The following is a 15,044-nucleotide window of genomic DNA, read 5'->3' as shown; positions in this document are numbered from 1 at the left end:
GGAAGGTAAATTTGGGGTTTGGAAAAGAAGCTAAGCAATGGAATCAACCTCACACTAGGCACTGACTGGGTTTGCACGACATGTAACCCAACGTGAATAATAAGTCACAGTAAGTTGTCATGTTGGCTGGTCCCTGTAAACAGTGTATAAAACAGCCTCTATGAAGTCTCAGGTCAATTTCCTTGTGTTTCCTACTGCACTTCATTTCCTTTGACAGCTGAAACATACAAGGACATTGACAAGACAAAGCTATACATATTGGACAGCTTGAAGACCTCCGAAAGTCCTAACAAATTACAATTCCATGCTTTAAGGTGGATTCCTGCATTCAGCAGGGTGTTGGACTTGATGGTCTTGTAGGCCCCTTCCAACTCTACTGTTCTATGATTCCAAGATTCTACCTAGGTCTTTGTGCAAATTTCTGGGGTTGAAAAAATAAAAAGGTAGGGAGCAAAAAGGGTTTGCAATTGGAGTGGGGATGGGGATGGGCAGACAAGATGGGTTTGGCATGCAGGACACAGGGATACTGGATGGAGGACCAAGACATAAGGAGGGCGAGAACAACTGAAGGTAAGCCTGATTATCTGCCAGGCCCACCATGGGTTGTTCTGCAAAAAACCACATTGCGTAGCTTATTTGCAAAGTGGGTTGTTGTGTTGTGTGAATGTGGCAGTCTGGTTCAACAAGCCCTAAATGTGTTTGGCTTTGATCCAATGTGCTGTTTTAGTTGCTAAGTGACTGATTTTACAGACTTGGAATTGGTGACTGGGCAACAGAAGTCCTAGAACTGGTATCTTGATAGAGAGCAATATATTTTGAAGAATTCCCTTACATGAATTTAATGGTTTGTGGGATGCCTTTCTGGAGTTGTTTGGCTACAACAATATTGTGCCCAAAGAGCTTTTAATTTCATTCTCCAGGTGATGTACAAAAACTTAACATCTTCTTCTTTTCCGCCTCTTGTTTATTTTTCATCTTCTTGTATCTTATTCCTGTTCTTCTGACTCACCTGAAAACTAGATTTTAAGTCATTCTGCAGAGGCTAAAGATTGTAACAACAACAACAAGGACATAATTTATTTCCCAAAAGCCTCAGCTAAAAACAATCTGTTTTTCCCCAAAAAACATTTGCATGTTGTGTTCTTATTTTTGTTTTAATTCATTTCTTTTGGCTTGGATCATAACTTTTCTTCTGTGAATAAAGTTCACATGCCCTGGTTTCCCCCTATAGCCCCATGCATCGCCCCCTCAAAATGCCCCTAGTATTGGGGACCTTTGGGAATGGTGTGGGTTCTGGTTCTGGGGCTGCAAGAGAAACTTGGTATTGTCATTAATATATATTGTTATAATAAAGTTTTTAAATTGCAGTATTTTATTTATTTATTTATTACATTTTTATACCACCTAATAGCTGAAGCTCTCTGGGCGATTCACAAAAATTAAACCATAATAAAACAACCAACAGGTTAAAAACACAAATACAAAATACAAAAACTTACAAACTTACAAACAGTACAAACTTACATTACAAATTATTTTTAAGGCGTCAGCAAGGACCATTTAGACCTGTGCTGTAGCCTGAATGAAAGATCCTGGAAACTTTACACAGGCCTCTGAGCATTTTGCTGTTTCTACTTTGAAATTGCAATGTATACATTTAGCATGGGTGAGAGTATGATTCCTGTAGTGAGACCAGGACAGATCTCGGGGAGTTTTTCTTGCTTTACACTCTAACCGTTAGGCTAATGGTTACTTACACAAGGACATGAACTGATAAACAGAAGTTAGCTCCATCACTAATCCTAGGTACTTTCCTGCCACTAGTCACCTCTTTTAATTCCGGAAGGAAAGCACAACCTGCATTTACAATACGGAAATGGCTGTCTTCCTGTGCTAATTTCAATGTGCTTGCTTGATGTGGCTGGTGGCAGGACTCCATAGCAGCCATATTGTTCAGTCTAGAAGCTGCCAATACTCTACATTTTATTTATTTATTTTGTTACAGCATTTATATCCTGCCTTTTTTTGTCCAAGCAACCCAAGGCGGCGTACATAATCCTCCTCCTCTCCCATTTTGTCCTCACAACAACAACCCTGTGAGGTGGGTTGGGCTGAGAGTGTGTGACTGGCCCAAAGTCACCCAGTGGGTTTCCATGGCTGAGTGGGGACTAGAACCTGGATCTCCAGACTCCCAGTCCAACATATTAGCCACTACACCACACTGGCTACACTTTTAGCCATAAGTATAATGCATTAGATGTCTAGCAAAATAGGTGCTTTGGGGGAGGAAAGAGAGATTTATTCTCTTAGCACTGTACTCTGTCTGAAGTGGCTTTCCTTCCATATTCAGACATTAAACTCTGTCCAGTGTATTTGAACTTCACCCATGCTGTAACGTCATAGCTTCAGCCCCACTCACACCTTGACCCCCAGTGACAACTCTCTAGTCTTCCTTCTTTAAATCCTCCAAATGTTCTGTCCACAAAAGCACTACCATGAACTTTACATTAGTAGCTGGTAATAGGCTAGAAAATACTGCTCTACTTGCCCTCTTTAGAATAACCAGAGCCTTGGGTCCTCTTTTCAATGCAACAATTACACAACCCTCAAATGCATGTGAAATACCAATTAACAGCAAACCCTGCTTTTGATCATCTGCAGAGTATCTCTCCACCACCGATAAGAAACCACAGCCCATTGCTTCAAACCTGAGATGAGAAAGCTAAATTTCCAGGTAAGAAATGAGTTCAAGGCAGTCTTGTGCGTCAGTACCTTCCTTTACAGAAATTATCTACGCTGAGAAGAACTCCTATGGAATGTCCCTGAGCAAATCCCCTTATTTACGCCCTCCCCTCCTCCCAGGCCTCAGCTGCAAAAAGCAGGATGCAAGCAAAGAAAACAATGTCTCCAGCGCTGCCTCTTGTCACTTTTCCAGGCCACAGCCTGACTCATCTCAAAACTGAAGACTTCCCTTTGTTTGCTAAGCCCAAACCTTATGAGAAAATGCCACAAAATAGTGCCGTGCCGTGTGTGGTTCATGGCAGTCACAGAATCTGAACCTCATCCTGTTCCAACCTCCCACCAAAAGAAAACAGGCTCTCAAGGTTGCCTTAGATTTGTCACAAATGTCACATGGCTGGTGCTAAGGTTCTTGTTAAACATATTCATTTCTATTCCGAGTGAATGTGTGTAGTAAAGGCAGATCTTGATTGGCCAGCTTCTAGTCCTAATTAGAGATGGGCAGAGCGGTAAAGCAGCAGTTTCTGCAGCTGAAACTCTCCCCACGGCCTGAGTTCGATCCCAGCGGAAGCTGGTTCTCAGGCAGCCGGCTCGGGTCGACTCAGCCTTCCATCCTCCCGAGGTCGGTAAAATGAGTACCCAGCTAGCTGGGGGAAAGGTAATCATGGCCGGGGAAGGCAACGGCAAACCACCCCGCTATAAGGCCTGCCAAGAAAATGTCAGCGAAAGCTGGCGTCCCTCCAAGAGTCAGTAATGACTCAGTGCTTGCACAAGAGGTTCCTTTCCTTTTCCTTCCCTTAAACAAAGCATAAGATGAACAGTAAAACAGAAAGAACTTGAAAGTGATGTGTATTTATTTCTACATTAAATATTGAGAAAGGGATGAGCTTTCCCACGTTTCCCAAGGGGAACTGCAGAGGGAGAGAATACAAAAGTGAGCAACACCAAAGTTTTGCCCCTTTGGGGCAATTGATAATCACCATATTTAGGAGGTAAGGGTTCTCACCAGGGTAAATGTCCGTTGCCCCATGATCTTGGCTTCAAGGGTTTAAAACAGGCAAAACGAGTAGAGACAAGAACAAGCAGATATTGACTAGGAAGGTGAGGGTTCAGTCCAGTAATATGAATTTCAAGGACAGGGTTTCAAGGAATTTCAAGGAAATTTCAAGGATAAAAGCAGGCAAAACCAGGAATAATTAACCCAGCAATGCCTCAGAGCATCATCAGCACTTAAGAATTGTACACAAAAGAACACCAACTTTATTACGTGGGTTTACCCAATATCACAGTTTAACATGAGAAGTTTTCTGTTGAGACATTTGCTGGAAATGTATCCACTTCCTTTTTATATGTATGTACACAAACTACATAAATTATTTTTCCCTCCTGGTCCTTAAATACTGCTAGCCACTTTTGTAAAAAGAAGAAAACAAAAGAACTGTAGGCAGAGCTCAAGATGAACTAGAAATGGACGACATCTTCTAACATCTGGTCTTGAAGGACACGCTGGTGCCTTTTGTAGCTGAGTGACAGGCAGAGGCCTAGTTGTTGCTTCTATTATCACTGAAGCAACAAGAATAGTTGCTAAACGTCTTTCCGGTTGTGTCGATGTTAAAGGTGCAGGAGATCTCTTTGAACTAGGAGTTGGCAAACTCTGCCCCGTAAGAGAAAAGAAAACTATCAAGACTGGATTCCCAGTAGTAGTAAAGTCAGCAGTAGCTCAGAGAGAAAGAAAACGAATGATTTGCAGGAACTGGCCCAATGGATGCATGCTGATGCAATTTATTGGATAGACCCAACCCTTGCAGAAGTGGAAGTTTGTTGTTGCAATGGGACTTCCCTGTCCTTTCCTCCGTTCCCCTCTGTATATGTCACAAATCTGCTCTGGGGAGTCCTCCAAATCTCCGGAACAGATTGGGGGGGCAGCAGTCAGGGAGACGTCTGTTCTGCCAGTGGTTCCCTCCTCCTGGTGCACTACACCATTGGATATAACCCCTTACCTGTTCAGTGCTGCCACACAAAATGAAATGTCTACTGCTTCTAATAACCCCATTACTAGAAAGAGGATCCACTGACCCTGTTCAGACGACATGCAAAGCCACAGTGGTTAAGCATTTTTAGCTAAACATTAGCACGTTGTGTGAACCATTCCTAAGGATTAGCAGCCTAAATATGGCTTAACGTGTTGTCTGAACAGGCTCACTTTAATGAACAGTTGAGTGGGGAGGGACAATGTAACTACAACACTACCTGTGTCACACCACAGCTCTAAAGATCCCTAAACTTTACATGCCAAGTTTATTCATTTCAGGTTACCGTCATTAGATAAAATTAGGATGGGACCTTCCATGCTATTCATAGTACTGCTAGATGCACATGATTTCAGAAAAGGAGCAGCAAAACAAAATCTCTTTCATTTCTTTTTTCATGGCCACATCCAAAACTAGATCCTGGCAGGAAATTCCTTTGATCAAACCTTGTTTTCTTCATGATTTGTATTATGATTAATTATATTTCTTAAAAATGAATATTTTGTGACATATATATCATTCCATAGATGTATCCTGAAAATACAATAACATCCATTCACTTATCTGCATAAATCTCCTTTCCAGGGACAGCCCAAGACATTTTGGTGCCTGAGGCGAAGAACAAGATGGCTCCCCCCCTCCCATTCCATACACAGAAGCCGACTGGACCGGCAGTTGAAGCTTTCTTCAACAGCTTGCTGCTGCCTCGCAGCATTTATCACTGGAGACAACTGCCTCACTTGGCCTAATGGTAGGACCGGCCCTGCTCACTTCTCCATGATTTCCATTTTTAGCGACTGGTATTTGCATTATTGGTGGGATGTTGGAGGAAAGACAAGCATTCCTCCAACTGGTTCTTAGGAGAGAGAGAAAAAGACAACATGCTGTCTGGAATAGGCAAAGCCGCGTGCTCTCTCACAGCAGCCAGATCTGGAAACAGTTTGAAGGGCTTTTGTTATTAGACATGTCATGCTTCTCTTCTGGCACCTGATCCTGCTGTCTCTTTGGTCCTTTGGAACAGTTTGCTCAGTAAACACGAAGAACCACTTCAATTAAAGTACACACCAAGAAACCAAGACAGGAACAATCTGGAATCTTGTACAAAGCTGAGTGGATTCCACAAGTGGGAATAAAGTCCTGGCCTTGACAGCTACGTAAACGAAGTCAACGTCTGAGTGGATAACCAGACTTCCAGGAAGCGTCTTGTGACCTGTAGCAGTCTCATCTTGAAAGCAAAGTCTATGTGAGTCTTCCCCAACCTGTTGCCCTCCAGATGTATGACTCAGCATTCCTGACCATTGATCATGGTGGCTGGGGCTGATGGGAGTGGAAGTCCAAAATGCCTGGAGTGCACCAGATTGGGGAAGGCTGGTCTAAGTGTTGCTGTTGCTCCCATGTCCTTGTTAGCCCTCCTCTGTTGCCTCCTCGGAGCCCGGCCCAATAGTGTAGACGGCCCGAACAATTGATGGCTTTCCCTGTTGCCCTTTAGACCATATTTCTCAAAAGTAAAGCCAAAATAGCAAGGAGGCAACTCTCACACGACTTCGTTATGTATAGGGTGGGTCCGGACTCTGTAAATGATCACAGCTGTTGCTGGGCACAACACCAGGGATGTCATGATCACAACGGTGACCAGGATGAGTAGGACAATGAGCCATACATCCAAAATGTGCTTCGGAAGGGGAAGGTGTGTGGGTGCTCCGTCCCCCAGGACATCCATCCTCCCTAAAACAAAGAAGAAAAAGTTGTTAATTTAACAGGATACAGAGCAAATATGACCTTTCCCTTTCTCCAGAGACCAAATAACAGAACACAGGGGGGTGTAGAACTGCCTTCCTCAACTTGGTACCCTCTAGAAGTGTTGGTCAACTCCCATAATTCCCAGCCAGGATGGCCCAGCCAACTGCGTGCATAGAATATAACATGAGTGGTGCCTTGATGTCATCTTTGTCTCAGGGTGGCTCCAAATCCATGCTGTGTCGGTTGGATGACGCAGCTGCACATTCGACGCCACCTTGGGGCAAAGAGGCGTGGCTGAAAATTCAGGGACTTACCTTGACTTTTCCAGCCAGAGTGAGATCAGCCCCGCTCTTCCACCGGTCTGTCCTCGCTTGGAGGGGGAGGGGATGGCCCAGCAAGCCTAATGGCCGCCAGAAAGCCTGCGCTGCCTCCCCTCGTTAGACCAACTTGCTGCCACTGCGCACCAGGGATAGCACGGGCTGTGGTGGCGGAGCGGTGCCAACCCAGCACCGTGAAGATAGCCCCATGCTCTTTATTTCAGAGCACTGCACTTGTCCAAACCATCACAGAAGTCATGGACTTCTTCAGAATGGTGGTAGTCTTTCCGTAAAATAGCAATACAGACATCTGTGACATCTACCAGTGAAATTGTGCATGATAGAATGGAGGGGGGAGGCAAATGCAGATTTCACAATCACAATTCTTAAGCTGCACGGCTACAAAACATTCTGTTTAATGAGAGTTCTGGGACTGGAGGAGGCGGGGAAGGTGTAGCAGGAAAGCCGTGTTCTCTGATACCCTTCAATAAAAAGCACTGTAAAGTACTGGCTATTCATTAGGATTTATTACGTGCCATTATTACTTTAATTACACCATTATTGTATACTCCGATGGGCATTTTTTTTAACCCTGCTCTTCAATTACACAGCAACATGCTAACTTAACAGATTACAGAAAAACTTTGGAGTCAAAGTTTAATAGCGAGGAAGAGTGCCAAACGTCCCTTATTTTAAATGTAAAGATTGCTTCAGCAGGTCATATGTCATATAATATAATGGAGTGGGTTTTTTTTTAATATGATGGTCTTTTAATATAATTAATGCTTTTTGGAACCAGGTGAAGCTATTTCCCCTGCTCACCACGTTTGGAAAGGTATTTCTACTTTATCACTGTCTGGTTTGTTATATTGTCATGCAATGTTTGTATTTTATCTTGCTTTTTGTAAACCACCCTGGTAGCCCTGAAGAAGGATGGCATAGACATTTTTTGGATAAAATAAAGAAACACTTCAGCCCTCCAGAACTTCACAGAAGCATCGTCACAGATTCTCTGCAAGCTGGCACCCGTAGGGTGACCATATGGAAAGGAGGACAGGGCTCTTGTATCTTTAACAGTTGTATTGAAAGGGGGATTTCAGCAGGTATCATTTTATACATGCAGCACCTGGTGAAATTCCCTCTTCATCACAACAGTAAAAGCTGCAGGAGCCTGGCTCTCTTTCATATCTGGTCACTCTAGTAAAGCACTTACAGCTTTAACTGTTGGGATGAACAGGGAGTTTCATGAGGTGCTGTCTGCATACAAATGACACCTGCTGAAATCCCCCCTTCAATTCAACTGTTAAAAATACAGGAGCCCTGTCTTCCTTTTCATATGGTCACCCTAGCCCCGCTGTGTGACAACAAAAAATAATAGGTTGAACTACTGCTACAATGTATTTATGAAAATATGAAAATGTGTGTGACAGTTTTTAGTTTTCAGGTGGAGGTGGGCTGTTTGTTGTTGTCCACAATTGGTTCAGTTTCCCAGCCTTGGCCTCCTTCCTACCGTAGAAATGCAAAAGCACCCTCCTAGGAAGGTTATAACTATTTAATAAGTAAAGGCGCTCTCCACTGAGTCAGTTCAGAAGCAGACAAACAAACACTTCTGTTATTGATCGGTTCCTGCCCAATCAACCGGAGCTAGCCTGGGTGTGTTGTCGTCAGTTTTCTCCCAACGACAGTATGCATTGGCAGGATGTGCTCTACTGTGTTAGGCTGTGGGCAGAGACCCAAGTGTCACCTGCAAGAAGCCACTCCAAGTGGCTTGCTGTCCTCGGTCAAGCTGTTTTTCACCTAGTAGTGATGATTCTAGCCGCACCCACTCCTTCTTTTGCTACACCAGAAAAATAGTCCAGCTTCATGAACAAACGAGTTGTCAAACCGTCACAAACAAACTCCATGATTTTGACTTTTGCCACGTCAATCTGCCTGGGAGAATTTGCTCAGGCAGTTAAAATCAGTGATGGGCTGAAACCTGTTACCAAATTCTCCAGCCAGACCTCCTGTCTCTTTGGCATATTTGATCAACTGTAGGCGTTGACGCAGACTTCATGTTGTGGCGACCTGACTCAGCAGCCTAGAGGCAGCTCACCTGTGCTTAATCACAGTTTCCTGAGTCACAGAATTAGTATCTTAACTACTAATGAAGCATCAGATGACACCAGCAGTTTGCAAGCACTTGCCAGGTGAATAAGCTGATATACCCTGCTCTGATTTCTCTGGCCTATCATCTGACTCCACAAAGAGCTGTTTCTCTTTTTAGAGCTTCCTGAGACGAGCATTTTATAGCACACTCATGACTGGCCACTCACAGAAGTTTGCGGGCCATTTTGATGATGTAGTGATCCTCCTGCACATCCCCCGCTCCTTCTGTAAAATGCCCACTAGGGGGTGCTGTCCCACTAAACTAAATGGGCCACATGATTGCTTTCTTCCCCGTGTGATTCTGCTCATTCTTATTGCAGAAGAGAAGCAGGAAGCCAAGCAACGGTAAGGAAACGCGATTCCCCCCACCCCCATCTGAAAATCCTCTAAGTCTCTCGGGGCATCAACATGCTAGCCTACAGAGCCAACCTGTACTCATTCTTTCTCAGCAAGAGGCTGGACCCACGATTCTGATATTGTCACACTCTCCAGGATCTGATATGTCAGTATGACATTAATGGAAGTGTTCAGAGTCTTTATTCATACACAGATTGCTCTAAAACCCACCTCTTGGCTCATCCACTAAATCAGCGTTGGGCAGAAAATAGATCTGGATCTCTGGAAGATCTCTGGGTGATCTGCAGTAGTCCAGAAAGGATATCTGATTCCCAGTTATTTATAGCAGCAGTCAAAAGGTAAATCTCATTGTATTCAATGAGGCTTGCTCTGGGGTAAATGTGTACAACAAACCTCAGGCCTAGGGGCCAAATGTGGTCCTTTGAGTTCTACAAAAAGCCTCACCCACTTCCCCTGGAGAAGCCCCTTTCCCCCAGCTACTTGTAATTTGATGTTTTCTCAGCTCTTGTGCAGTTCTTTCCCCCTTTCTAAAAGGTTGAAATGCCTCTACTTAGGCTGAGTTATTGGCAGGGACACTGTTCAGCCGACACACTAAGCTACAGTGGTTAAGCAATTCGGGCTAAACATTTGGGACTATTCAGATGACACACTAGGCCATGGTTAGGCTGCTAGCCCTTTTGCAGCAAATGGTTAGTGAGCCTGTTTAAACCATGGTTATGTAGCCACCACGGTTAGGAATGGTTTACACAACATGCTAAGCCATCATGTTTAGCTCAAAATGCTTAACCACCGTGGCTTAGCGTGTTGTCTGAACAGGGTCATTATGGCTAGCATCTCGTTTGAACCACTCCTAACCACGGTTTAAACATGCTCACTAGCCACTTACTGCAATAGGGTTAGCGGCCTAACCATGGCTTAGCATGTCGTCTGAACAGGCCTGCTAAGAACTTTCAGCTAAAATATGCTGGTATTTGGGGCATTTTGTCCCACCCCTTTTGCCTTCGCCCCCACCCACCACTGGAATGTGGCCCCCATGAGTTTCTCTAAAATGGATTGTGGCCCATGGGGTGAAGGAGGTTCTGGTGTATACGATGGCATTGTCCAGATGTATACGATTGCACTGTAAAAGACATACACACAGCTCATTCAGCACTTCATTTGACCGGTTGAACAGATTTGAAGAGCAGGCTGTAACCATACACATCCCTAGAAGGGTATCCCACTGTTTTAACTGAACATTACTAGAGAGGATTAAAAAAAAAACCTACCAGTGAAATGTTAAGAAGCGAACATGGTGCTTTTGGAAAGATAACTAGGGACACATCTGGAAGCGTTCACTAAGAAGGAGTAGTTGTTTAATGTAGGATTCAAATTTCACTGCAAATACCATTTTGTGGGTTTCCATGTCAGAGGATTACGTGGAGTAAGACGTTCCTATGTCACAGGCAGGCCAAGGCACGTTTTAGTGGAAGAGCTGGCTGGCAAGCTCATCCTGAAGTCGAATGCTGCTCTTGCAATGTACCAGAGAGCCTGAGAGTGTGTTCCGTGCTCATTTTCCAAACAAACGCATTAGCACTGCCATTCTTTGGAACATCTTGCCAAGCGGTACTTTAAAACCTGATTTGCTCAAAGTGAAACGTGGTTATTCCTACAACGACTAATGTTCTGTGGCTCTAGGCCTTGACTCATGGATGCTTTCTCAAGCCATCAACAATTTTGGTAAACCAACTAACCTCCGTCACAGTGGAATCTGATATACATTTACTCAGCCATTAAGTCCCACTGAATTCAATGAGCCCTACTTCCAGGTAAGTGTGATATTTCAGCCTCGGACTCTTTAATCTTCATTCGCCTCACAAATAAACTAAACTGAAATGCTTGACTGCATGGATTTAAATCTGATTAGCCCAAGTAATTCAATCCAATGGCAAACAATCCAACGAGAACATATTTTTAAACCTGTATCTAGCAATGATGTTATTCCCTCCCTCCCATTTTTACTGTAAAGTAGGTATACGACCCTTGACCCAGATCAGGACTCTGGCATGGAGAGTAGGGAGCTTTTATTATCCATTCCTACTCTAGAGTAAAAAGGTGGGAAGACATAGCTTTGAGAAATGGATTTACAGTAATGCCTCTTTTGGCCCTCAAGTGTGGTGTGATGCAAAGGGCAGCCTCTCACAACCTGGCACCCTCTCGAAGTGTTGGACTGCAACTCTCATTATTCCCAGCCAGCATGCCCATTGGCTAGATATTATGGGAGTTGTAGTCCAACACATTTGGCAGACACCAGGATTGGGAAGATTGTTTGTACATTGACCCGGGAAGATCTGGTTAGGAAACACCCCCCACTCAGCCATGACACTCACTAATCTAGTCACTTGGGCTGGTTCGCACATCATTGTTTAACCCTCAAATAACCCATGATGCCTGAGTTCATATGTCACGATAAGCTGTGGCACTCTCTTGCCATGGCGTGCATATTCCAAAGGGCATCCAGCATGCGTCTCAGAGTCTTGCAGGTTAATTAACTCGTGGTGGCTTATTGTGATGTGCAAACCAAGTCATTGACCCAGTTCGCATGATCAAATTAAACCATGGTGGCTTGTTTAAATCAGTAGTGAGTGTCTGTGTCTGCAGGATGCCATTTTTCTAATGATCTCAAGCTAACCTTTTGAGGGTTGTTTCCCTTTCAAACAAGCCAGTTCAGATGACATGAAAGCTGGACCCAGGGAAATTAGGGAAACGGTGACTAGCACACATCAGCGATTCAAACAAGCCATCATGGCTTATTTAAGAATTGCAAACTGGCCTACTGTCTCTCAGCTAAATTTCATCATAGGGTTGTTGGAATTTAAAAACCTGAGATGAGACAGAACCATATACTCCTAAACTCCTTGGAGGAAAAGAAGGATATAAATCAGGCAGGCAAAACCAACTAATCACAAGCTACCCATTGTGGGAAATGATCACATTTGAATTTGAAATGTTGGGTTTCATCATATCTAAAAATAAAAAGATGTAAAATGTGTAAAACTAAACTAAACTATGTAAACTAAACTGAAATTTAAATTAAACTAAACAACTAAAGCATGTAAATTTTAGCATTCCACAGCAACTCTATGATTCCTGAAGGTGAATTCTGAATCTGAATTTGCAGTAATTCATAATGGGATAGCCTAAGAAAGAAGATGCTAGGAATAAGACTCTGCTACACTGGGTGAGTTCGCATTGGGTCCCAATCTGTCTGGGTTTCCCAAGAAGGCCGTGCTCTCTCTCTCCCCCACCCCTCCAACTGCTGATTTCCTGGCATCTCTGTTCCTTCCCCCATTCGAAAAGGTTGAAATGCCTCTCCTAAAGTTCAGTTAACAGCAGTAAAACATTTAAGCTAAAAGATGTGGGTATTCTTGGACCCTTTGGCTGAAAGAGATCCAAGAGGCCTGCCACAGAGGTTAGAATAGGGCCAGGCAGCTTGGCACCCTCCAGATGTTTTGGATTACACTTCCCATAATTCCTGACCACTGACCATGCTGGCTGGGGCTGTAAAAAGCGGTAGCCCAAAACATCTGGAAGTTACCACATTTCCTGCCTCTGGGCTAGAATATTCGCTTTGGAAACACTCGAAGGTTCAAATCCTTGCTTAGTTCTAAAGCCCACTGAGTGGCTTCAGGCAACTCACTGGCTGCATTCGGACAAAACATTAGTCAATGGTAGGTGGAGTAGTCAACTCACGGCTGTGGTTTTTTTTTTTTTGTAGATACTCCCCACACATGTTCCTACACAACTATGGGTGGTTGAGGCTTGCATTGAGTGGATTCATAGTCAACCCAACATTTGATTGACACAGCCCCGCCCTTCCTCCTCCCTCAGTCCTCCCAGTGCTATCCCACCAGCCTCTGTGAGTTGTACTGGCTGTAGAAGAGCAGCCAGTGCTGCTTTGGCCACTCTTGCCTGGGAACTCTGTAGCCAGGCGAAAAAGTCCACTCAACGGGTCACAAACTCCGCTAGCTCAGTTCACACAACACAATAACCACCGGTTGTTCGACTAGTCAACTCTGCAGCTGGTTGTGTATCTCCAGTGTGTTTTTTTGTTATGAAAAAGTCAACTGTGGGGTGGTTTTTGCCTGGCAGACGACACAAATACCAATAGTTGACCACTCAACTGACAGTTGACTAGTAAAACCACCAGTGGCTATTGTGTTGTCCGAACTGAGCCACTATCTCTCACCCTAACCAACCTTGTAGGGGTGTTGTGAGGCAGCAATTCTACTTTGAACTCAGAGGAAGGGTGTGATACAAATGTGTAAATAACAAGACGTAGTGCACGTTACTCTGAGGCTGCGTCTTCTGCATCCTGCCATCAGGTAGCCATGGGACTATGTGAGTGCCTAATCTACAAAAAGGGCTCTGATTTGTACTCTAGGTCAGCCTTCCCTAACCTTATGACCCCCTCCCCAGATACGTTGCACTGCAATGCCCATAATCCCCAGCAAGTATGGTCAATGGTCATATTGGGATTATGGGAGTTGTAATTCAAAACATCTGGAGAGCACCAAGTTGGGGAAGGCTGCTCTGAGTTGAATAGCTCTGGGTTTATCTTAATTTTAGAATTTCTGTAATGTAAACCACCCAGAGAGCCCTGGCTATGGGAGCGGTATATAAGTGCAATAAATAAATAGCCTGATGCCATCTTGGCTGTACCATTTTGCAACACATCCCTGCAAAGTTTGCTGCAGCGTGTTGCCATTTTGACGTCAGCAAGAACAGGTTCAGCTGGAGTCATAGTGTCAATTTCCGTAAGTAATCCAGATTAGAGATAGCGTGACGTCAAAGCTTGTGCCTGGCTACGCCCCTCTTAATGGCTTCAAGGGATGACTTGTTAAAACACAGGATGTTTTGGAAGTCACCCACAAATCCGTTCATTGCTCTCATACAGGACAAGGGGCTGTATGCTTTAAACCAGCATGCCTGCAAGGGGATGGAAACACCTAACAGGCATTGTGCCTTGAATCGTTACATTTAAGGAAGAAGAGAAATGTGAACCTGGCAACCTCTTCTTTCGCCATACCATAACCTCAAGGTAGAGACTTTCAGAGATATCCAGCAATATCATGTTTATAGTTTAATGACAGGATGTTATACTGAATTGCTGGTGCCAAGGAGTTATATCAGCACTTCGCTTCAGTTTTGTTGGCTCAGCTTCAAAAAGGCAATAAAGCCTGCATACCCAGGTAGCCTCCCTGTAACATTCTCCTTTGCAGTAGCTACAAAGGTAAGAGAGTTCCTCAAAGGTGAACAGAACAGAGGCTTTTGGCCTCTGGGGTTCCCTTTTGTCAGGTTTAACAAGGCAAGTCAGGAGATGGAGGGCAATTAGGCATATATGTGGAACGTTATAGATGGTGTCTTTCTCCTCAAAACTTCATGATTCAAATTAACAACAAGCTAGACTTTTAATTGTTCCTTATTATGGTTTCGCTTAGATGCTGCCCTAGCCACCTGTCACAATTCAGGCAGCGTGGACCACAAATAAAGGGAGAGGAGGGTGAGGTATGATAGAAGTTTATAAAAATTATGCATGGTTTGGAGCAAGTGGATAGAATATTCTTTTATCACCCTCTCTCATTCTACTAGAACTCAGGATCCCAGAGTTAAGTTGGATGCCGGTAAGGCCAAGACTAACAAAAGAAAACACTTCTCCACACAACACATCATT

General features: G+C 44.0%; 1 protein-coding gene across 2 annotated transcripts in view; it reads right to left on the bottom strand.

Annotated features, from left to right (window-relative positions):
- Positions 1–5,504: 5,504 nt before the first annotated feature.
- SMIM3 (small integral membrane protein 3) overlaps positions 5,505–15,044 on the bottom strand; it is a 28,318-nt gene continuing 18,778 nt past the window's right edge. For both annotated transcript variants that reach the window (XM_063120882.1, XM_063120883.1), the window contains exon 2: positions 5,505–6,494. In XM_063120882.1, coding sequence (XP_062976952.1) covers positions 6,304–6,489 — 186 coding nt within the window. In that variant the 5' untranslated portion in view covers positions 6,490–6,494 and the 3' untranslated portion in view covers positions 5,505–6,303. The remainder of the gene's footprint in view (positions 6,495–15,044) is intronic.

This window comes from Elgaria multicarinata, chromosome 3, assembly GCF_023053635.1.
Source record: "Elgaria multicarinata webbii isolate HBS135686 ecotype San Diego chromosome 3, rElgMul1.1.pri, whole genome shotgun sequence".
In the NCBI taxonomy this organism is placed as follows: domain Eukaryota; kingdom Metazoa; phylum Chordata; class Lepidosauria; order Squamata; family Anguidae; genus Elgaria; species Elgaria multicarinata.
Note: the sequence above shows the minus strand (reverse complement) of the source record. Positions and strands in the feature narration are given on the sequence as shown.